Source organism: Coregonus clupeaformis, chromosome 16 (genome assembly GCF_020615455.1).
Source record: "Coregonus clupeaformis isolate EN_2021a chromosome 16, ASM2061545v1, whole genome shotgun sequence".
Lineage (NCBI taxonomy): Eukaryota > Metazoa > Chordata > Actinopteri > Salmoniformes > Salmonidae > Coregonus > Coregonus clupeaformis.
Window position 1 is genome coordinate 39,425,962 of NC_059207.1, and position 23,682 is coordinate 39,449,643.

At 42.6% G+C, this 23,682-nt stretch overlaps 1 protein-coding gene across 1 annotated transcript in view; it reads left to right on the forward strand.

Moving 5' to 3' along the window:
* The window catches only part of LOC121584770 (E3 ubiquitin-protein ligase DTX1), a 93,386-nt gene extending 79,825 nt beyond the window's left edge, over positions 1 to 13,561 (forward strand). Inside the window, exons 6-11 of the mRNA XM_041900872.2 lie at positions 2,046 to 2,204; positions 4,459 to 4,520; positions 4,671 to 4,820; positions 5,185 to 5,346; positions 6,206 to 6,295; positions 8,954 to 13,561. Of these exons, the coding sequence (XP_041756806.1) occupies positions 2,046 to 2,204; positions 4,459 to 4,520; positions 4,671 to 4,820; positions 5,185 to 5,346; positions 6,206 to 6,295; positions 8,954 to 9,178 (848 nt within the window). The 3' untranslated portion in view covers positions 9,179 to 13,561. The remainder of the gene's footprint in view (positions 1 to 2,045; positions 2,205 to 4,458; positions 4,521 to 4,670; positions 4,821 to 5,184; positions 5,347 to 6,205; positions 6,296 to 8,953) is intronic.
* The last annotated feature ends 10,121 nt before the right edge of the window (positions 13,562 to 23,682 follow it).

Here is a 23,682-nt window from a genome sequence, read left to right on the forward strand (position 1 = left end):
CGCTTTTATCCAAAGCGACTTACAGTCATGCGTGCATACATTTTTGTGTATGGGTGGTCCCAGGGATCGAACCCACTACCTTGGCGTTACAAGCGCCATGCTCTACCAGCTGAGCTACAGAAAGTGGATACTCATGGATGCGCATCGCAATTGTAAAATGTCAACACAATTGGAGACACCACGTCATTTTTGGAGACATGTTATTGACAGTAAACTATTGTAGATGCGACTGCTAACTAAATAAAACATTTTAGCTGGCTAGCTAATCATCTTAGCTAAATGTGGGGCAAACAATTCAGTTATTTACCGTTAATTTGAGGGATTGAGGTGAAAGAAATCGAGTTACATAGTGATACTTTACGATATACTGTATTGACAATATCGCAATATTTTAGCGCTAGTTGGCTGTACCTGCACCAAAACACCATTATTGTTCCTTCATAGCTTGTTCTCAATCTTTTCACATTGGGAGCCAATTTGTTTTCAGCACTTTTATTTCCATGACTGATCAAAACTCGTTCTCATGGCTTTCTGATCCCTCTGCAACAGACATATGGTGCGCAATAAAATCACAGTATCGAATCGCAATACGTATAGAATCATGAGACTCGCAATGCTGATGCATATATCTTATCGTGAGGTTCCTGGCAATTCCCAGCCCAAGTTCATTTGCCACAACAAATCTCTTCGCTAGCAAACGCGATGTCTTCTCCAAAACGGCAATGTGTCTCCAGCAATGTTTACTTTTTTTGACGTTCTATGGCATCTCCACTTTCCAAGCATATATGACCACATGTAATATTTTGGTAAGTGATGCAAATAGTGAACTATGTAGGGCCAGGATGTAAAATATATGTAGCTGCAGCAATTTCTCTTATCTGATATGGTAAGTAATGGGGCTTAATTTATAGCTCCCTAAGAGTTTGACTGAACGGGTCCGTGCACGCGATTCCAGATATCTTTACCTCTGAATAAACTGCCTTTATTATACCATATCCACCCTGTCCAAAGTCTCTACTTGGTCTCAGTTCTCCAGTAAACTTGTGATTATCAACACTAACCTCATCGTTGTGGCGGCGGACAGCTAGCCTGTATCCCTCATCAAGTTGAGTGGCAATGTTATTTTTCAGTTCGTACCAATTTTTGGAAAATCCTCGGGTGTAGGACTTTCCGCCTTTAGTAGAAACCTGTTGAATTATTAAATTTGGTCTGGGAGGTCCTAATTGTTTCGTTGCCAATTTATCTTCATTTGTTCGCCGACAAAAAGGAACTTCTTTCAAAGACACAATCCGCTCTTTTCTCAGTTACGTTCATGGTTACGTTACGTTACGTATGACGAAAGCGTGTAAGTGCAAGCCCTCAGACACCCATAGAGATTGTATTGAAGGCTCTGAAATTTGAAAAAAATAGATTTTACATTAGAGGCTATGAGAGACTTCTGGGCGATTTTCAACCTGACTGAAATCGCCCCAAAAAGGGGGGAGCCATTTGAAGCACGACTTTAGCCTGATTCGACATTTAGTGGCAGTGTGGCACTGTGGCAGATCAGACGTATAGATTACAACACTGATAACTACTGTTGCCGTGATATAATTGATTAGAAAAAAAATCCCTTCCTTTTCCCGTTTGGCAGTGCGTCGCCCATATCGCCCTATTGAACAGGCCGCCCCTGCACATATATATATATATATATAACACAGGGCTGTAACCCAAACAAAAGAGTGAGGTGTAAACCTCTAAATAAATACATGGGACCAGTAATAACAAGTGCACAATTACTCGGCATGTAAACTGTAATACAATGTACTCACAAGACCAACGGACATGGGACAATATTCAACAAGGACAATGGGGAACAGAGGGCACATATATACACATACTAATCAGGGGGAATGGGAACCAGGTGTGCGTAATGAGACAAGACAGTCCGGGGTTATGGTAATGAACCAGGTCAGTGACGTAGACCTCCGGGGGGATCCGTGACACTCATAATAGTAAACCAACATGACTATTTTCTTTCTTGTATGCATGTGTGTCTATGCCAGGTATGACAGGTATCCTGATGTGTGCGGCTGGCCTGCCTGTGTGTCTGACCAGGGCCCCTAAACCCATTCTGCACCCGCCGCCCATCAACAAGAGTGACATGAAGCCTGTGCCTGGGGTCAACGGCATCCGCCGCAAGACCAAGAAGCACCTCAGGAGAGGTATGTATGTATGTATGACAGAGAGGACTCTAAGGACCACTGGAGGGGGAAGGGTCTATCATGGAGCATGAGACATATGCTATTGACACATTGAGATGTAAAGTAAATACCTTCTCTGGATAAGAAGGGAAAGGGAGGGCTTACAGTCACAGTCACACTCAGCATATTTCATGGCCTTCCCACCACATTGAAATTAACAGAGCTATTTCCACAACCATAATTAAGAGGAAGCCATTGTAGTGAGATGGGTTGATGATGATCTAGTGGTGAGATGTGTGGCTTTAGCTGAAATGGCGCTAGGCCAAAGTCGATTTGACGCTGTGGAAATCTCAAGCGTCACCGGGGGAGTCTTTGTCCTAATTGGTCAGTGAGGCTGTGGGTTTTCCAGCCCTGCATCAGTCTGTTTACCCAGACACCCCCTCTATGGCCTTCCTCCCTTCCCTCTGTCCGTCCATCCCCGGACACAGACCCAGGCATTGGGATGGGATGACACCACAGATTGATAAATGGGTTGAGGCCAATTGTTCCTGCATTGATGCAGCATAGCTCCCATGGAGCAAGGCAGAGAGGGAAAGAGATCTGTGGTTATCCTGACCTGTTCTGGCTGCCGCTCAAAAGGAGGCCAAAGAGGCCTTTGATCCAGTTAATGAAGCCATTAAAAAGGCACTGCCTGAAAATGCATAGGAGAGAGTGGGGTAATTTGAGCCAAATGGTTAGTTGAGGCACCCCTTGTTTCTAGGAAACCATACACAAAATTAATTATGTGACCAAATATTTAGAAAAAGGTCATAATTTCATGGAGTATGTGAAGGAAGAAACCACATGGCAAAGTGGTAAGCAAGTTAGGTCCAGAAAACGGCTTTTTCACAAAGTCAAATGAAAATATTGTTTTATACATCAGTTGGGGTCTCTATAAGCTACAATATGAGGTACTAAACCTAGCATGAAAGTGTATCCTTGTAGCTGTGTGGGCTAATGTAGTCAAAATGTTTACCTTGGGGTAAGTTGAGCCAATGGCCAACATACCCCATACACATTATGATTACATTTAGTCAGTTTTATGCATAATATGCATAGTATTTTTGCAACGTGTCATGCATATGAACTCAAGAGAGTGCATTTTTATTGTTACCGAGCAGACATTATCGTGCCCCGTGTATACAAACATAAAGCAGGGGTCTAGCCCCCCTTGAGGTTCTTGAGAGAGCAGCCAAGGAAGTGAGAGAAGGGAAGAAGTCCAATTCTAGCTGCAGCAAGGGATGAGAAAAATAGACTGAATGACACTGAAGAAAAAAAATAACCTGTGCGAAAGAGAGGCTATGATAGAGTAGGTCTTATCTGATGACATGGAGTCTGAGCTTGCTAAACATATCAAAAATTTCACAGACCAGTTTCATGGGCTTAGTAGCCTCAAATGCAGAGAACTTGCCTACAAATTGGCACATCGAAACAACAACTGGTCAAGAAATGGAAGGGGAAGTGATATTGAACAGAGAGATCTATATCTGAAAATAATGTAGGTATACATTTAAGATATTCAATATACCACACCCCCATTCCATGAATTCAACTTTGACCTACCAGCACCATCACCCACTGTCACAGGACATCATCACCCACCTACCCCAAGGCAGCTCAACTGACCCTGTCCCTAGGCTAAATTTGCCAAGAGACCACTTCTTTTGGACAAGTTATGTTTTCAAAACTGATATGTTTACATTAATTCTGATTATTTCCAGGGATACACAACATAGTGATGCTGAATGTAAAAAATGGCTCAACTTACCCCACTCTCCCCTAATTCAATCCTTCTCCCTCTCTCTCTCTGTCTCTCTCTCTCCATCCCTTTCTCACATTGTCTCTCTCACTTTTCTGTCTCTTTCTCTCTCTTCCTGTCAGGCATGCTAGCTTGGTTTCACACTGGGATTAGCTTAGTGTGTTGGGTGATGGCTCATTGTTCTGTGTCACTTTGAAGGTGACCTCCTCTTCAACATCACACACTGTATTTATTCGCACACTCTCTCTTCTTGGACTGGTCTCATCACAATCAAGCAGGGCTATGATACTTTAGACCAAGACCAGTCACTGGGTTTACCTATTGCTCATATAGACTTCTCCTTATGCAGATCCATCTAGTCATCTTTAGGTCTTCAAAGGACAAAATGCATCTGTCTTCGAGTAATGATTGTGTGTGTGAGTAAGTGTTTTTTGTTCCTTTCAACCACATGCCTTCAATGTTGTGTTTGATTGCTAGGGAAAAACCCAGAGGATGTGGTGCGGAAATACACAGAGAAAGTGAAAGTAGCCCCTGATGAGGTAAGGAGAGTCCTGGATGACACACACTTACACAGGTTTAATACAGTTTCAAATCATTATACAGTGTATTATTGCTATGCATCCCAACCCTACAGTAACATACAATAGCTGTTATGGTCTAACTGGTGCCAACTCACCTTCCCTTCCCAGGACTGCACCATCTGCAGGGAGAGGCTGGTGATGTCATCGGGCTACGAGGCTGTCAAGGGCATAAAGCCAGAGGTGGTGGGCAAGCTTGGCAAGTGTGGGCACATGTACCATCTGCTGTGCCTGGTTGCCATGTACAACAATGGCAACAAGGTGAGAAAGAGCATACGTGCCAGCGCTTGTTATGGTATCATAATATAATATTGTATAGTAGTGGGTGAAATTGTATAGTAGTGGGTGAAATTACACCCCCCATTTGATGTGATGGGGTATGCTATGATATCAATTTGATTAGATTGAGATCAAACCAATTCAGAAGCAGGTCTTACTCTGATAAACATGGTTCATGGACATTTTAAGGCATAACCAGGAAACTAAATTATAATAATATTTGTTTATTAAAAGCCAATTTAGGACAGAAGGAGGATCTATGTTCATGAAACCAACTCTAGATTAGATTCAAGTTGTTTGATTAGATTAGTTATGAATATTGAACATTGAATCTGTACCTATCCAGGATGGCAGTCTGCAGTGTCCCACTTGTAAGGCTATCTATGGGGAGAAGACAGGCACACAGCCCCCTGGGAAGATGGAGTACCATGTCATTCCCCACTGCCTGCCCGGCTACCCAGAGGCCAAGACCATCCGCATAGTCTATGACATTGCTGCTGGCATACAGGTCACCACCCTCATATCCTCCACACTCACACAGTTCACTCATCCACTGGCTCTCTTTCCTAGGTCTATTCTCTTCCATCTATGGTGCTATAATACTGCTGTGTCTGACATGAGGAGGCTTCAGAGGGTGTTTGATGACGTTTTTAGGGTTGCTCAGGGGGTTGAAGTGCCCCAAAGCCGTGTGACTGCATCCTTGTAAAGAGAGAGAAAGAGAGAGAAAGAGAGTGAAAGAGAGAGAACGATTCACCTCCTCTCTTTGCAGGGGGCGGGGGTGGTCAAGAGGAGAGGGCTGCAAATGTCATCCTTTCTGCAGAGCTGAGCTTTAATAGAGTCAATAAAGTGACCTTTCTGCCAGAAGAGCAAGCTTAGCCTCCCTGGGCAGGGGAGAGAGAGGCTGGGGCTGTCTGTCCCCTGCCGTCCACACTGCATCAGAACAACATACCACAGCCCACTCACAGTGCCCCTGCACACCACTCACACTCCTCACTCCCCCCTTTTAACACATCTACACTGACAGCTGTACTCTGTGTAGGAAAGTCATGATATAGTAATGATACAGAACATTATGAAGCAGAATGGAGTACAATGAGTAGGGTGTAGCATGTCAACACATAAGACCTGCATCACACAGCATGGCAGTTAATTGGTTGTTTTACAGCTGGTATAAAGAACCTGTTTCTTAATGAAAGGGGGAAAGGTTTAATTTGGCAGTGGCATTCATTTCCCCCCGAATTAATGCTTTAAAAGAGTGCAAATAAACCCACCAGAGTAGTCTGACTACGAGTATACAAGCTTGTCCCGGGGGCACATTTGACATTTCCCTCTTGACTGAATGTTTTTGTTTTTGTCCTATTCACCAGACCACAGAGCATCCCAACCCAGGGAAGAAGTTCAGCGCTAGGGGGTTCCCCCGGCACTGCTACCTCCCAGACAACAACAAGGGCAGGAGGGTAAGACTTACAGTACTGTCTGTCTGTATATGGGAAGAACAGTTTTTCAAAATACATTATGTAGTAGGCAGGTAGCCTAGCGGTTAAGAGCATTGGGCCAGTAACCGAAAGGTCGCTGGTTTGAATCCCCGAGCCAACAAGGTGGAAAAATCTGCCGTTCTGCCCTTGAGCAAGGCAGCAACTACTGCTCCCCGGCCGCCGATGACGTCAATTAAGGCAGCCCCCTGCACCTCTCTGATTCAGAGGCATTGGGTTAAATGCGGAAGACACATTTTGGTTGAGTGCATTCAGTTGTGCAACTGACTAGGTACTGTATCCCCATTCCCTTCTCTACCCCCTTGAATGGACTAGAACAGGGGTGTCAAACTCATTTTAGCTCAGGGGCCACATGGAGGAAAATCTATTCCCAAGTGGGCCGGACCGGAAAAATCATGGTATATATAACTTAAAAACAACAACTTCAGATTGTTTTCTTTGTTTTAATACGATCAACATACAACATAAAGCTGGAGCCTGAGGACAGTGTGTCCAAAATAGTACAAGCACAACATCACTATTAATCATAAAACACGTCAAGTTTATTTGAAAATTCTAAAGAAAAAGAACACACAAACACACAATGCCTCAGTGATTAACAGAACTGTTTCACAGATCACAGAACTGTATCAGGGTGTCATTTCTCAGGCAGAAATGTAGATAAAAATAATGAAATCCTGTTCCCCAAACAAGTGCAAGAACCACAGAGTCAAGAATAGGTTAAATATACAAATAAAATAAAAACAATTAAAAACAATAGCACATCAACATAAAAACATATAAACATAAATCTGAAAGCGTTGCTCAAACTCCCGTAACAGTCCCGTTATTTTATCTTTGAACCGCTTCATGTCTGCCACATGTTGGGTCGCGCACACATTTTTCAGACAGGGGAAGTGAGCTGCATCACCACCGGCAAGTTGCGTCTCCCACAATGACAGCTTCAACTTGAAAGAACGCATGCTGTCATAATACTGCGTGACAACTTTGTTGCGCCCTTGCAGCTGTTTGTTCAAGTTATTCAGGTGCTCTGTAACATCCACCATAAATGCAAGGTCCTGCATCCATTCTGCGGAATGAAATTCTAACACTGGTTTGCCCTTTTCTTCCATGAACTGTTCAATTTCTTCTCGTAAATCAAAGAAACGCCTCAGCACAGCACCTCGGCTTAACCATCTTACCTCAGTGTGGTATGGCAGGCCATAGATGTGGTCTTTCTCTCTGAGAAGGCTGTCAAACTGACGGTGATTCAGGCTTCTGGATCGGATGAAATTAACAGTTTGGATGACAACCTTCATGACGTTATCCATCTTTAATGACTTGCAACACAAAGCCTCCTGGTGCAAAATACAGTGAAAAGTCAAAAATCACGTCCTCCATTTGCAGATTGCACTTTCTCTCTGAACTTTGTCACAACGCCTGCTTTTTTCCCGATCATTGAGGGCGCACCATCTGTAGCCAGGCTGACAGCGCGGACCAGTCCACTCCGACCCTGTCCAGCGCGCCGACGAGTGCGGTAAAAATATCAGCTGCTGTCGTTGTATCTGTCATCGGCACCAACTCCACGAACTCCTCGGTGACGGTCAATGTGTCATCAACTCCGCGGATGAAAATGGCCAGTTGTGCAACATCTGTAATGTCCGTGCTTTCATCAATTGCAACCGAAAACGCAATAAATGACTTTACTTTTTGCTTCAACTGGCTGTCCAAATCCACTGAAAGATCGGAAATCCTGTCTGCAACTGTGTTTCTTGTCAGGCTGATATTTGCAAAAGCCTGCCGCTTTTCAGGGCACACAATCTCCGCTGCCTTCATCATGCATGTTTTTACAAATTCACCCTCACTAAATGGTTTTGAAGCCACTGCGATTTCATTAGCAATGAGGTAGCTAGCTTTCACTGCAGCGTCACTGATGTCTCGGCTGTGAGTAAACACAGACTGCTGTTTCTTCAGACCCGCCAACAGTTCATTCACCTTCTCTCATCTCCGCTGTCCTTGAAAGTTGTCATATTTGTCGGCATGAAGACTCACATAGTGGCGACGAAGGTTATATTCTTTCAGCACTGCAACATGCTCTGAACACACCAAACATACAGCTTTCCCATTCAATTCCGTGAATAAATAGGATGACCATTTTTCTTGGAACACTCTGCACTCTGCGTCCACTTTTCTCTTTTTGACAGAGACATATTGGGGCAATGAGGGTGCCAAAGCACATAATGTTAAAAGTAGAAGCCGTAATAAATATCGCGGGCAAAACAAAGTAGCTCATTGGCTGCACGTGCTTGACCTACTTGCTCTGCCCCGGTATAAACAGTTTGCTTGCTTAACACAATTGCTATTGCGCCATCCAGTGGACGCAATTGGAACAGCAGTTTGTTTTATTGAAAAATTGCAGCGCATTTTTATACTTTACAAATATTTGTTTTTGTTTTTTGTTTTTTTTGTTTTTTTTAAATCATCTCGCGGGCCGGATTAAACCCGTTTGCGGGCCTGATCCGGCCCGCGGGCCGGACGTTTGACACTCCTGGACTAGAAAGAGAGATGGTGACTACACTGCACTGTGAGCTGCTGTATCTATCTATCTGGGCTCTCATCCTCTGTCCATCTGTCTGTCCCTAGGTCCTGAAGCTCCTGATCATGGCGTGGGACCGCCACCTCATCTTCACCATCGGCACGTCCAGCACCACAGGCGAGTCAGATACAGTGGTGTGGAATGAGATCCACCACAAGACAGAGTTTGGCTCCAACTTGACGGGACACGGCTACCCAGATCCCAACTACCTGGACAACGTCCTGACAGAGCTGTCAGCCCAAGGGGTGGGACAGGACAACCTGAAGGACTGAGGGGGGAGCATGCAGCCCAGATAACCGTCCTTTACTCCCCACACCCAAAACAGACCTAAAGACTCTCATATTCTGTATGTGGGCAAACTAATATATAGCAAATGACATAATAATGACATGATAACGTCATGATTTTGTTATACTGTTATTTGCATTTATCTAAACATAACTGTAAAACTTTTCCGACTGCTGTCTCTTTGTCCATGCCTTGAGCATGTGTATTTTTGCCAAAATTTCTACCTGATAGGTTAAAGGAATGTAAAGACAGGATTTAAAACTGATCTCAATGTGTACTGTCTGTTGTGGGGTTTATCAACAGTCATTGATTCCTCTGAGACAGGATATTGAACCTCCTCGTCTGTACTGAAGAGGATTTTAGGACTGTGACATCATGGCATTGGAGGAGATGTCTGTTAATGTTCACCACCAAACCATATGGCCCAGAGTTTGATATTGCATTGAATGTTGACCTCATAACTGCGACTTGTTGGCTAGGGCTCTGAAGGCGCTAGATGTCTGGCCCCATTTGTTCTACTTTTATCAGATGTGTGTTTTTGAAAGAATAGGGAGGTGATTTGTCAAGTTGTAGTTGGTGTTTGTGTGGATATCTTCAGGAGAATTTTAATATGCAGAATGTACTTATATAATTTTAAAAGCATGGTTCCTATTCCAGATCTGACTCTTATTAGTCTAATTCACACCAAATCTACACAGTTCAACTTGTTGTGACATGCTGATGTGGTTGCTAGTGAGAATCTTTTTAAAGTGAGGCCTATTGCTTAGTTTTAGCTTGGTGGTTTTCCACACCAAAGCTGTCTGTAGATCTGAGTGGACGGTCACGACTATGTGATTCTCAGAAAGGAGAGAGGGCATCTCTGATTGGCTACACAGGGCCATTTCACAGTGCTTTGTGCCACTGGCCAATGAGTCTGTTGAAGGTTCGCATGCACCACCTGACAGAGAGCCAGTCAGAGGATCTGAGGATTCAGCCGTCTCACAGTAAATGTCTATTCTAATGGTGTGCCAACCAGAGAGGATGCCTTTGGAAGTGAAACCTGATATAGGTTCATACACAAGCATCTTACCAACCAGTTAGATGCTTGTTAAAAATGTATGCTCCTGTAAGTTAAGAACTGAGGCAGTCGAGCACACCTCGCTCCACTCCAAGGTTAGCATCGTTTGTTTTGTTGACATATTGATGACGCTGACCTCTGTGAATAAGCCTGCCTTATTATTCTCCCTGCAGAGGAGGTCCAGTCATTGGCATGAGCTATCACACTCGCAGCACATGTGTGTGCCTACTTGCATGTGTGCTGTGGCATTAAGAAGTTCTCTGGCCGTCTAGTCCTTGAACAGAGGAGCAGAACATGCTTCTCAGGGAGCGATGTCCTCCTCAGAGAATGACTCTCCTCTTCTAGGATATCCATCATACAGTAGAGTAGGCAGAGCTGCCCTCACACATGCACACACACACAACCTGTGATGTACAAGCCTGGTGTTCCTCTCTGCTCTGCAGTGCTGGGTTGGTTGCATGATGAGCCTCTGCTGTTCCCTGGTGCTGTAGCCAACAGACCCCCACCCCACCACCAACCAACACTGTCTGATGGCTCTGATACTTAGGTCTGATACTGCTGTATGATACTTAGGTCTGATACTGCTGTATGATACTTAGGTCTGATACTGCTGTATGATACTAAGGTCTGATACTGCTGTGTTTCCCCTTTCCTCAGCAGCTAGATGAGCTCATTCTACAGTAGGATCACTCAGAATGTTGTTCTATAAAGTACAGTATGTGAAGCTGATGTTGCACTGGGAATTTCCCCTCCCTTTGTTCCCTCCTCCCTTCCATCCCCACAGATTCTATGCCCATAAGCTAAATAGTTCTTGAAGGTTTTAGGGCTAGATTCATTCCATTGATATGTAAAAGCAATGTTTCCATGTTTGTGGAGACTGCTTTCACTGTAAATGCTGCATATGTCGGCTCAATTGGGAATTACCTTTACATTTCAATCGTGCTATAGCACTGAACTTCCGCGATACAGATTGAATCGAGCCCTAAGTCTGATGATGAAATCTTGTGATGTTTCTTTTACCTAAAATGACAGTTATCCTTTAGGTTGCATAATTCTCTCCTTGAGTAGGATCTGAACAATTTTAATGAGTGGAGATGTTGGTATAATCCAGAAGAGATTCGTGTTGAGGTTTTATGGTATGCCACCCACTTCACAGGGTTTGATCCTTTAAATGCTTTTGAATATTTTGGACTGAATCATAGTCTTCCGTAGCACTTTGAAGCAGCAGTTTTCTTTAATTGATCCTTTCATTTTTGGAAGGTGTCTTTAAATATATTCGCTACAATATCTGCTGTTCTTTATTTTCATGTTTATAAACTTGTCTTGTATTGCTTCAAATATATATACAGTATATATCTATACATTTGCAGACGTGATCTACCTTTAAATGTACATGTATGCTCAATTTGAGTCATATGGTGTAAGTTTAATTTATTTTTATACTCTTCTATATAAGAATATATACATTCACATCTGCCCACCCACATATCTATACACACAGAAACATATTAACATGAATACATCAAATCTGGCATATATTATTTGCCAGTATGTCAGGGACTGTTGAAATGTATATGCCAGGTTATGAGCGTCTTATACTGTATTAGCAGTAGTTTTAGCGTTTGCTGCTGTTGTTAATGTAGATTCTGTGTAGTGGAGCCCCTGAGGGATTCAGTAAGTACAGTAAGTCCTCTTTATTATTTGTCATTTACCTTGTATAACCTAATAGAACCAATAGGTGGATACTGTCAGTACCCCCAAACTGGTGAGAGTGAAAAACAAGTCATTTTGTCTTTTCATTTCTTCTTTATCCTTTTGCAAGTTTACACATTTTAAGCTTTTTGTCACCCTCGTAATGGGGAAAAACAGGAAAGAAATGCTTTCAGTCTTATCAGGGAATTTTCCATTTTAAGTGAGACTCATTGAGTTGTACAGGGAAAATGGTTTCAGTTAATATTTCAAGATCAGATCATGCTCACATTTCCAGTTTCCAAATGCTTACATATGTACCTGTAATATTAATCAAATATTTCATGGTCTAGGCCTCCTCAGCTTTTCAGGTGTGTACATTCAGTGGTCTGTACATGGGGGAGCTTTATTGTGAGCATACATTTTATTGTTTTGGACAGAGGAATAGAGTTTATGCAATTATATATGCGACCAATTTGTACCTTATGCGTAGCAGGAGGGATCAGGTGTTGGGGACATGATAATGGATGTTCAACATTCTGTAAGGCGTGTCCATTTGTGACCAATGGAGACAGTGATCCAAGGGTATAGCTGAAATGCTCCATAAAGGAGAACACATATATTTTGTATGTATTTTTTAAAAGATTGATTGTCTTCAATTGAGCATTCATAGTGTACAACATTGTTATATTACAGTAATTAAAGATACATTCCATACAATTTTCCATAGCATATATTGATTAGGTGTGGGATCCTTTCTCATGAGGAGTTTACCTCACAATCATATTGATAACCTCCACAGCATATTGCACTTATCTGTGTAAACAGATATGCCTGCAACAATTTGGTGTGTATCTGTGTAGGCGTGAGAGAGAGTGTGTGTGAGTGAGTGTGTGTGTGTGCATGCGTGTGCGTGTGTGCGTGTGTGTGAGTGTGTGTGTGTGTGTGTGTGTGTGTGTGTGTGTGAAAATGCTTGGTTTAAGCTCCTAAAATGTTGAAACAGTAGACGTTTGGGGGTTGAACTAAAAAAAGATCATAAATGCATGTTACTCAAGATGTAAACAAGTCGGCTGACAAAGCAAACATTTAGTATGTGAAAAATGTTATGGAATCATTAGAGATGTCATTGAGCTGTGTCCTCTGTGGAGTGGCATGGTGGACTGCTCCATACTCCACTGTTTATCTGTGTTTTGACCTCTGAAGAGGGTTTGATGGAGAGAGATGAGCATGAAATAGCACTTTGGTGCTCCTCTCTCTCTCTTCCTGTTTCACATAAAAGGTAATCAATCATATGTATTAGGTAATTGTCTGCATTTTCAATGCCCATTTTTTACTGACAAAATGTCAGAGCCATGTGGCTATGGTTCAACATTCACATTTAATTTCTCATCAGAAGCAACATATTACATATAAAAATAAAAAAAACACACAAAGAGAAAATGAGATTTAAAGTGTATAATAAAATGAATGACAAAAAATAAAGGCAAGATTAGAGATATTGATAAAACATTAAAGGGCTTCTTAATCTTAATCAGTCTTTATTGGATTGTGATGACTTTGTTGCATGTTTGTGTGTTTCATGTGGAAAATAAATGTGCCCTCAATGGGGTAGTTTGTTTGACCTTCTCGCTCCTCTCGTTCTTTACTGTCTTTCGCTACCACCACGGCCTCCTCTTCCTTTAGCTCTTCCGTTCCCCTCTTCTCCGGGATGCCCTGTGCTCTGAGCATCGTTATGAAGAGATAAACTAGCTTTGCTCGAGCTGTGGAGTGCGGCAGTAACAGTTTTCACCGGCAGTACATTTTGCTTTATGGTCATTTTCTGTCACTGGCTGCTGAATGTTGGTGACGTGTGAGAGAGATGGGGGCTGGGTATGCATGCAGGCACTGTGGTGAATACTAAAGCAGATACACCCCAGTCCTCCCGCTTCCCCTCCAGACCTGGAGGAAAAGCTTGTGGGGCTGTCATGGGAGGTCTCCCTGGTAATCCTGAGGACAACCTATGGTGTCTGTCACGGGGCGCATCTACCCTTTCCCAGTCCTAGCCGTGACACAGCAGCTCAAATGGTCTGTAACGTCCGGGTCTAACACCACAGACCCCCTCCCTCCAAGCTGAGCCCCTCTCCTCTCATCACTCACCTCCATCACCAATGAGGGTGTTAACCCATTCAGTCCCGGAACCCCAGCAAAAAACGTATTTTCATTTATCTGACTTTCATTTATCTGCATGACCAGCCCTTACATTTAGCTTCACAATGAAGTGTTTCACCATTTTCTTTTCAGGACAACCAGAGCTACAAGTAGAACACACATTTTTTTGACATAAACAGTTGCATTAGTGCTGAGCGAATAGTGCTATTTCAGGTTGTTCGGTTTTGGTTTGATTATTAAAAAATAATCACGGTTTTCGATCACGGTTTTTTATTTTTTTAAACATGAAATGTATTATGAAATAATGATGTTACAATGATTTTAGAGCTTTTTAATGGAAATTCCAAAGCCAAAAATAGTGAACATTCAATTGCCAAAACATTGAAAATATTCCATTGTCTTTGTCAGGTCCACGTTGGGTAGACATCAATAGAAAAATAGGAAATTACTATGAAATAATACAACATTTCAGTTGTGTATACTACTTTTGATGTTTTTATTTAATGACTTATTTTTTATTACTTAAATTAATAATCTCATCTCTGCTCAGGCAGTAGCAGTCAGCCAGCCAGTACATCTATAGTTACAGTGGGGGAAAAAAGTATTTAGTCAGCCACCAATTGTGCAAGTTCTCCCACTTAAAAAGATGAGAGAGGCCTGTAATTTTCATCATAGGTACACGTCAACTATGACAGACAAAATGAGGGAAAAAAATCCAGTAAATCACATTGTAGGATTTTTAATGAATTTATTTGCAAATTATGGTGGAAAATAAGTATTTGGTCAATAACAAAAGTTTCTCAATACTTTGTTATATACCCTTTGTTGGCAATGACACAGGTCAAACGTTTTCTGTAAGTCTTCACAAGGTTTTCACACACTGTTGCTGGTATTTTGGCCCATTCCTCCATGCAGATCTCCTCTAGAGCAGTGATGTTTTGGGGCTGTCGCTGGGCAACACGGACTTTCAACTCCCTCCAAAGCTTTTCTATGGGGTTGAGATCTGGAGACTGGCTAGGCCACTCCAGGACCTTGAAATGCTTCTTACGAAGCCACTCCTTCGTTGCCCTGGCGGTGTGTTTGGGATCATTGTCATGCTGAAAGACCCAGCCACGTTTTATCTTCAATGCCCTTGCTGATGGAAGGAGGTTTTCACTCAAAATCTCACGATACATGGCCCCATTCATTCTTTCCTTTACACGGATCAGTCGTCCTGGTCCCTTTGCAGAAAAACAGCCCCAAAGCATGATGTTTCCACCCCCATGCTTCACAGTAGGTATGGTGTTCTTTGGATGCAACTCAGCATTCTTTGTCCTCCAAACACGACGAGTTGAGTTTTTACCAAAAAGTTATATTTTGGTTTCATCTGACCATATGACATTCTCCCAATCCTCTTCTGGATCATCCAAATGCACTCTAGCAAACTTCAGACGGGCCTGGACATGTGTTGGCTTAAGCAGGGGGACACGTCTGGCACTGCAGGATTTGAGTCCCTGGCGGCGTAGTGTGTTACTGATGGTAGGCTTTGTTACTTTGGTCCCAGCTCTCTGCAGGTCATTCACTAGGTCCCCCCGTGTGGTTCTGGGATTTTTGCTCTCCGTTCTTGTGATCATTTTGACCCCACAGGGTGAGATCTTGCGTGGAGCCCCAGATCGAGGGAGATTATCAGTGGTCTTGTATGTCTTCCATTTCCTAATAATTGCTCCCACAGTTGATTTCTTCAAACCAAGCTGCTTACCTATTGCAGATTCAGTCTTCCCAGCCTGGTGCAGGTCTACAATTTTGTTTCTGGTGTCCTTTGACAGCTCTTTGGTCTTGGCCATAGTGGAGTTTGGAGTGGGACTGTTTGAGGTTGTGGACAGGTGTCTTTTATAATGATAACAAGTTCAAACAGGTGCCATTAATACAGGTAACGAGTGGAGGACAGAGGAGCCTCTTCAAGAAGAAGTTACAGGTCTGTGAGAGCCAGAAATCTTGCTTGTTTGTAGGTGACCAAATACTTATTTTCCACCATAATTTGCAAATAAATTCATTAAAAATCCTACAATGTGATTTTCTGGAGAAAAAAAAATCTCAATTTGTCTGTCATAGTTGACGTGTACCTATGATGAAAATTACAGGCCTCTCTCATCTTTTTAAGTGGGAGAACTTGCACAATTGGTGGCTGACTAAATACTTTTTTCCCCCACTGAATGTGCTCCCCATACTGTACTGTCTTTAGTCATCCTATTTAGCTAGCCTGCCTAAGTGCTGCAGAGCTGTCTGATGAGTTTTACTAGTTCTTCAAAGTACATAAGGTATACTTTCACGAACTGTCTCTGTCCCTCTTCTGGTTTTGTTGTGTACATTCCTCTCTCATGCGGCCTATGCAGTCTGTGTGCATCTAACCTAACGTAGCATGGGTAAAAGTGTATCCATCTAGAGCAGGGGTGTCAAACTCATTTTAGCTCAGGGGCCACATGGAGGAAAATCTATTCCCAAGTGGGCCGGACCGGAAAAATCATGGTATATATAACTTAAAAACAACAACTTCAGATTGTTTTCTTTGTTTTAATACGATCAACATACAACATAAAGCTGGAGCCTGAGGACAGTGTGTCCAAAATAGTACAAGCACAACATCACTATTAATCATAAAACACGTCAAGTTTATTTGAAAATTCTAAAGAAAAAGAACACACAAACACACAATGCCTCAGTGATTAACAGAACTGTTTCACAGATCACATAACTATATCAGGGTGTCATTTCTCAGGCAGAAATGTAGATAAAAAATTATGAAATCCTGTTCCCCAAACAAGTGCAAGAACCACAGAGTCAAGAATAGGTTAAATATACAAATAAAATAAAATCAATTAAAAACAATAGCACATCAACATAAAAACATATAAACATAAAGCTGGAGCCTGAGGACAGTGTCCAAAAGCACAACATCACTATTAATCATAAAACACCTCAAGTTATTTGAAAGTTCTGAGGACAAAGAACACACAAACACACAATGCCTCAGTGATTCACAGAAGTATATCACAGAACTATATCAGGGTGTCATTTCTCAGGCAGAAATGTAGATAAAAATAATGAAATCCTGTTCCCCAAACAAGTGCAAGAACCACAGAGTCAAGAATAGGTTAAATATACAAATAAAATAAAAACAATTAAAAACAATAGCACATCAACATAAAAACATATAAACATAAATCTGAAAGCGTTGCTCAAACTCCCGTAACAGTCCCGTTATTTTATCTTTGAACCGCTTCATGTCTGCCACATGTTGGGTCGCGCACACATTTTTCAGACAGGGGAAGTGAGCTGCATCACCACCGGCAAGTTGCGTCTCCCACAATGACAGCTTCAACTTGAAAGAACGCATGCTGTCATAATACTGCGTGACAACTTTGTTGCGCCCTTGCAGCTGTTTGTTCAAGTTATTCAGGTGCTCTGTAACATCCACCATAAATGCAAGGTCCTGCATCCATTCTGCGGAATGAAATTCTAACACTGGTTTGCCCTTTTCTTCCATGAACTGTTCAATTTCTTCTCGTAAATCAAAGAAACGCCTCAGCACAGCACCTCGGCTTAACCATCTTACCTCAGTGTGGTATGGCAGGCCATAGATGTGGTCTTTCTCTCTGAGAAGGCTGTCAAACTGACGGTGATTCAGGCTTCTGGATCGGATGAAATTAACAGTTTGGATGACAACCTTCATGACGTTATCCATCTTTAATGACTTGCAACACAAAGCCTCCTGGTGCAAAATACAGTGAAAAGTCAAAAATCACGTCCTCCATTTGCAGATTGCACTTTCTCTCTGAACTTTGTCACAACGCCTGCTTTTTTCCCGATCATTGAGGGCGCACCATCTGTAGCCAGGCTGACAGCGCGGGACCAGTCCACTCCGACCCTGTCCAGCGCGCCGACGAGTGCGGTAAAAATATCAGCTGCTGTCGTTGTATCTGTCATCGGCACCAACTCCACGAACTCCTCGGTGACGGTCAATGTGTCATCAACTCCGCGGATGAAAATGGCCAGTTGTGCAACATCTGTAATGTCCGTGCTTTCATCAATTGCAACCGAAAACGCAATAAATGACTTTACTTTTTGCTTCAACTGGCTGTCCAAATCCACTGAAAGATCGGAAATCCTGTCTGCAACTGTGTTTCTTGTCAGGCTGATATTTGCAAAAAGCCTGCCGCTTTTCAGGGCACACAATCTCCGCTGCCTTCATCATGCATGTTTTTACAAATTCACCCTCACTAAATGGTTTTGAAGCCACTGCGATTTCATTAGCAATGAGGTAGCTAGCTTTCACTGCAACGTCACTGATGTCTCGGCTGTGAGTAAACACAGACTGCTGTTTCTTCAGACCCGCCAACAGTTCATTCACCTTCTCTCATCTCCGCTGTCCTTGAAAGTTGTCATATTTGTCGGCATGAAGACTCACATAGTGGCGACGAAGGTTATATTCTTTCAGCATAAATAGGATGACCATTTTTCTTGGAACACTCTGCACTCTGCGTCCACTTTTCTCTTTTTTGACAGAGACATATTGGGGCAATGAGGGTGCCAAAGCACATAATGTTAAAAGTAGAAGCCGTAATAAATATCGCGGGCAAAACAAAGTAGCTCATTGGCTGCACGTGCTTGACCTACTTGCTCTGCCCCGGTATAAACAGTTTGCTTGCTTAACACAATTGCTATTGCGCCATCCAGTGGACGCAATTGGAACAGCAGTTTATTTTATTGAAAAATTGCAGCGCATTTTTATACTTTACAAAATTATTATTATTATTATTTTTATTTTTATTTTTTTTATTTTTTCAAAATCATCTCGCGGGCCAGATTAAACCCGTTTGCGGGCCTGATCCGGGCCGCGGGCCGGACGTTTGACACCCCTGATCTAGAGAGCTGCATACAATGATGAGATGCTCATGTCTATGTCCAAACAATGGGAGTCCTTGTCCCAAAGGCGGGAAGGCCAACGAAGGCAGGCGACAAGCTTAGGTCCAAAATAAGCTCATAGAAACGCATTGGGCTTATTTTGGACAGACTTGGTGAGAGTGAAACCTCTCGCTTCGACTCTTGCTCTCTGATAAGTCTCTGAGCCGGAAAAAAAAACTTGCGCAAAGGATGATGGTTATTGTAGTTAATTACCACGTTTCTGCATTGAACTAGGTTGAAAATGTGCTTATCAAAAACTACTACTCCCTTCAGCCCAGCGTCCCACATAGTTCTTGACTTGATTTCTCCGATTTCCCTCGTGAATGATTTGATTTCTATCTAGAGAGATTGCGTGTTGGGCTCACAAAAAACCGAACGAAATGTAATTCAAGTAATTGAACTGACCTCGGTCAATTAGTTGATTAATAACCGAAAAAAATAAGAAATGTCTGTTAATTGCTCAGCACTAAGTTGTATTCATGAGTTTTACTGATATCAATTTAAAAATAAGGTCGCCAAAGCAAAAACCTGATAAAAATGAATTTATATGAATGCTGTAAGTACACAAATCGTTTGCTCACTGGGAAATGAATATCCAACAGTCAGTGACAACTGTGTGGAGTTTGGAGTTTGTGACAGCAACTATACGTGAATTTATTACAGCATTATATACACTATGTCCTGGGATTTCATATGATCTATGTAGAAGAACCCCTTACATTTTAAAGACACTTGTGTAGCTTGTGAGCGTCATAGACGTTACATTTTCTACTGCTTGAGCTCCAGTTCCTCTTATAGGGCCCGATTCCGACCCCCTTTTATGTACTTTTCTTTCTATACTATTCTGACCTTGAACTTAACCATGAGAATAGCATGCTATTCACCTGCTATTTGTTTTGGGTGGAGGTTGAATAAATGAAGGTGTGCAGTGGTGCAAAAAGTACCCAATAGTCATACTTGAGTAAAAGGAAAGATACCTTAATAGAAAATGACTCAAGTAAAAGTTAAAGCCACCCAGTAAAATACTACTTCAGTAAAAGTCAAAAAGTATTTTGTTTTAAATATAAGTATCAAAAGTCAATGTAATTGCTAAAATATACTTAAGTATCAAATCATTTCAAATTCCTTATATTAAGCAAGCCAGACTGCACAATTTTCTTGTTTTTTAAATTTAGGGATAGCCAGGGGCACACGCCAACACTCAGACATAATTTACAAATGAAGCATTTATGTTTAGTGAGCCCGCCAGATCAGAGGCAGTAGGGATTACCAGGGATGTCCTCTTGATAAATTCGTGAATTGGACCATTTTCCTTTCCTGCTAAGTATTCAAAATGTAACGAGTACTTATGGGTGTCAGGAAAAATGTATGGTGTAAAAAGTACATTATTTTCTGTAGGAATGTAGTGAAGTAAAAATAAAAGTTGTCAAAAATATGAATAGTAAAGTACAGATACCCCAAAAAACTACTTAAGTTGTACTTTAAAGTATTTTTACTTAAGTATTTTACACCACTGAAGGTGTGGCAGAGGCGTGTCTGCAGATAAGCCATATTCTGACCTTGACTTAATTCCCTAATAACTCCACCACCTTTACGCGTGAGGACACTATGAATAAGGTCTAGCGAAAGTGAAAAAAGCATCTACTTAATTTTTTCAGATAGAGATAACACCATTCATGCGCGTAATTTACAGCTTGATAAGCGCTACTGATAAGAGCTTGGTAAATGAGTAATCTGATTGGATAAAGTAATTGTAAATATAAACCACTTGTTTTAGATATACACTGCTCAAAAAAATAAAGGGAACACTTAAACAACACATCCTAGATCTGAATGAATGAAATAATCTTATTAAATACTTTTTTCTTTACATAGTTGAATGTGCTGACAACAAAATCACACAAAAATTATCAATGGAAATCAAATTTATCAACCCATGGAGGTCTGGATTTGGAGTCACCCTCAAAATTAAAGTGGAAAACCACACTACAGGCTGATCCAACTTTGATGTCATGTCCTTAAAACAAGTCAAAATGAGGCTCAGTAGTGTGTGTGGCCTCCACGTGCCTGTATGACCTCCCTACAACGCCTGGGCATGCTCCTGATGAGGTGGCGGATGGTCTCTTGAAGGATCTCCTCCCAGACCTGGACTAAAGCATCCGCCAACTCCTGGACAGTCTGTGGTGCAACGTGGCGTTGGTGGATGGAGCGAGACATGATGTCCCAGATGTGCTCAATTGGATTCAGGTCTGGGGAACGGGCAGGCCAGTCCATAGCATCAATGCCTTCCTCTTGCAGGAACTGCTGACACACTCCAGCCACATGAGGTCTAGCATTGTCTTGCATTAGGAGGAACCCAGGGCCAACCGCACCAGCATATGGTCTCACAAAGGGTCTGAGGATCTCATCTCGGTACCTAATGGCAGTCAGGCTACCTCTGGCGAGCACATGGAGGGCTGTGCGGCCCCCCAAAGAAATGCCACCCCACACCATGACTGACCCACCGCCAAACCGGTCATGCTGGAGGATGTTGCAGGCAGCAGAACGTTCTCCACAGCGTCTCCAGACTCTGTCACGTCTGTCACATGTGCTCAGTGTGAACCTGCTTTCATCTGTGAAGAGCACAGGGCGCCAGTGGCGAATTTGCCAATCTTGGTGTTCTCTGGCAAATGCCAAACGTCCTGCACGGTGTTGGGCTGTAAGCACAACCCCCACCTGTGGACGTCGGGCCCTCATACCACCCTCATGGAGTCTGTTTCTGACCGTTTGAGCAGACACATGCACATTTGTGGCCTGCTGGAGGTCATTTTGCAGGGCTCTGGTAGTGCTCCTCCTGCTCCTCCTTGCACAAAGGCGGAGGTAGCGGTCCTGCTGCTGGGTTGTTGCCCTCCTACGGTCTCCTCCACGTCTCCTGATGTACTGGCCTGTCTCCTGGTAGCGCCTCCATGCTCTGGACACTACGCTGACAGACACAGCAAACCTTCTTGCCACAGCTCGCATTGATGTGCCATCCTGGATGAGCTGCACTACCTGAGCCACTTGTGTGGGTTGTAGACTCTGTCTCATGCTACCACTAGAGTGAAAGCACCGCCAGCATTCAAAAGTGACCAAAACATCAGCCAGGAAGCATAGGAACTGAGAAGTGGTCTGTGGTCACCACCTGCAGAACCACTTCTTTATTGGGGGTGTCTTGCTAATTGCCTATAATTTCCACCTGTTGTCTATTCCATTTGCACAACAGCATGTGAAATTTATAGTCAATCAGTGTTGCTTCCTAAGTGTACAGTTTGATTTCACAGAAGTGTGATTGACTTGGAGTTACATTGTGTTGTTTAAGTGTTCCCTTTATTTTTTTGAACAGTGTATTTTACCTTATAATCACAGGAGACAAATGTGAAACCAGTCATATGGCAGCATACTGCGGTTTCTACTGACAATTGAGATGTACAAACTATGGCATAAGGGAACGACGAGCGGATAAGAGGCAATCCGTAATTTCGAATAAGACATTAATGAGCGAGCTAGGACGGACTCAATCAATATAACTATTTGTTCAGCACTTTTGAAATGTACAGTGACAGAATTCAGAACATGGGCTGTTCTTACAATATTCTCCCTGTACACCAAGTCAGAACCATAGGATAAATAAAGGGGGCATATAAGCAGACAATAAAAGCTCTTACAATATTCAATGATTACTTTTCTCTAAAACAGGCTTTAGGCTATATGTGCACTACCAAGTCAGAACAGTAGGCTAAGTTATGAGGGGGAAAGGGACCAAATTATTAGGGTGAGGCACATGGGCTACTAACAGCTTACTACACAACATACAATTAGTATTGCTTTCTTAGCTACAGTATACATACAGTGAGGGAAAAAAAGTATTTGATCCCCTGCTGATTTTGTACGTTTGCCCACTGACAAATAAATGATCAGTCTATAATTTTAATGGTAGGTTTATTTGAACAGTGAGAGACAGAATAACAACAACAAAAATCCAGAAAAACGCATGTCAAAAATGTTATAAATTGATTTGCATTTTAATGAGGGAAATAAGTATTTGACCCCTCTGACTTAGTACTTGGTGGCAAAACCCTTGTTGGCAATCACAGAGCCTCTGTGACAGAGGTCAGACGTTTCTTGTAGTTGGCCACCAGGTTTGCACACATCTCAGGAGGGATTTTGTCCCACTCCTCTTTGCAGATCTTCTCCAAGTCATTAAGGTTTCGAGGCTGACGTTTGGCAACTCGAACCTTCAGCTCCCTCCACAGATTTTCTATGGGATTAAGGTCTGTAGACTGGCTAGGCCACTCCAGGACCTTAATGTGCTTCTTCTTGAGCCACTCCTTTGTTGCCTTGGCCATGTGTTTTGGGTCATTGTCATGCTGGAATACCCATCCACGACCCATTTTCAATGCCCTGGCTGAGGGAAGGAGGTTCTCACCCAAGATTTGACGGTACATGGCCCCGTCCATCGTCCCTTTGATGCGGTGAAGTTGTCCTGTCCCCTTAGCAGAAAAACACCCCCAAAGCATAACGTCTCCACCTCCATTTTTGACGGTGGGGGTGGTGTTCTTGGGGTCATAGGCAGCATTCCTCCTCCTCCAAACATGGCGAGTTGAGTTGATGCCAAAGAGCTCGATTTTGGTCTCA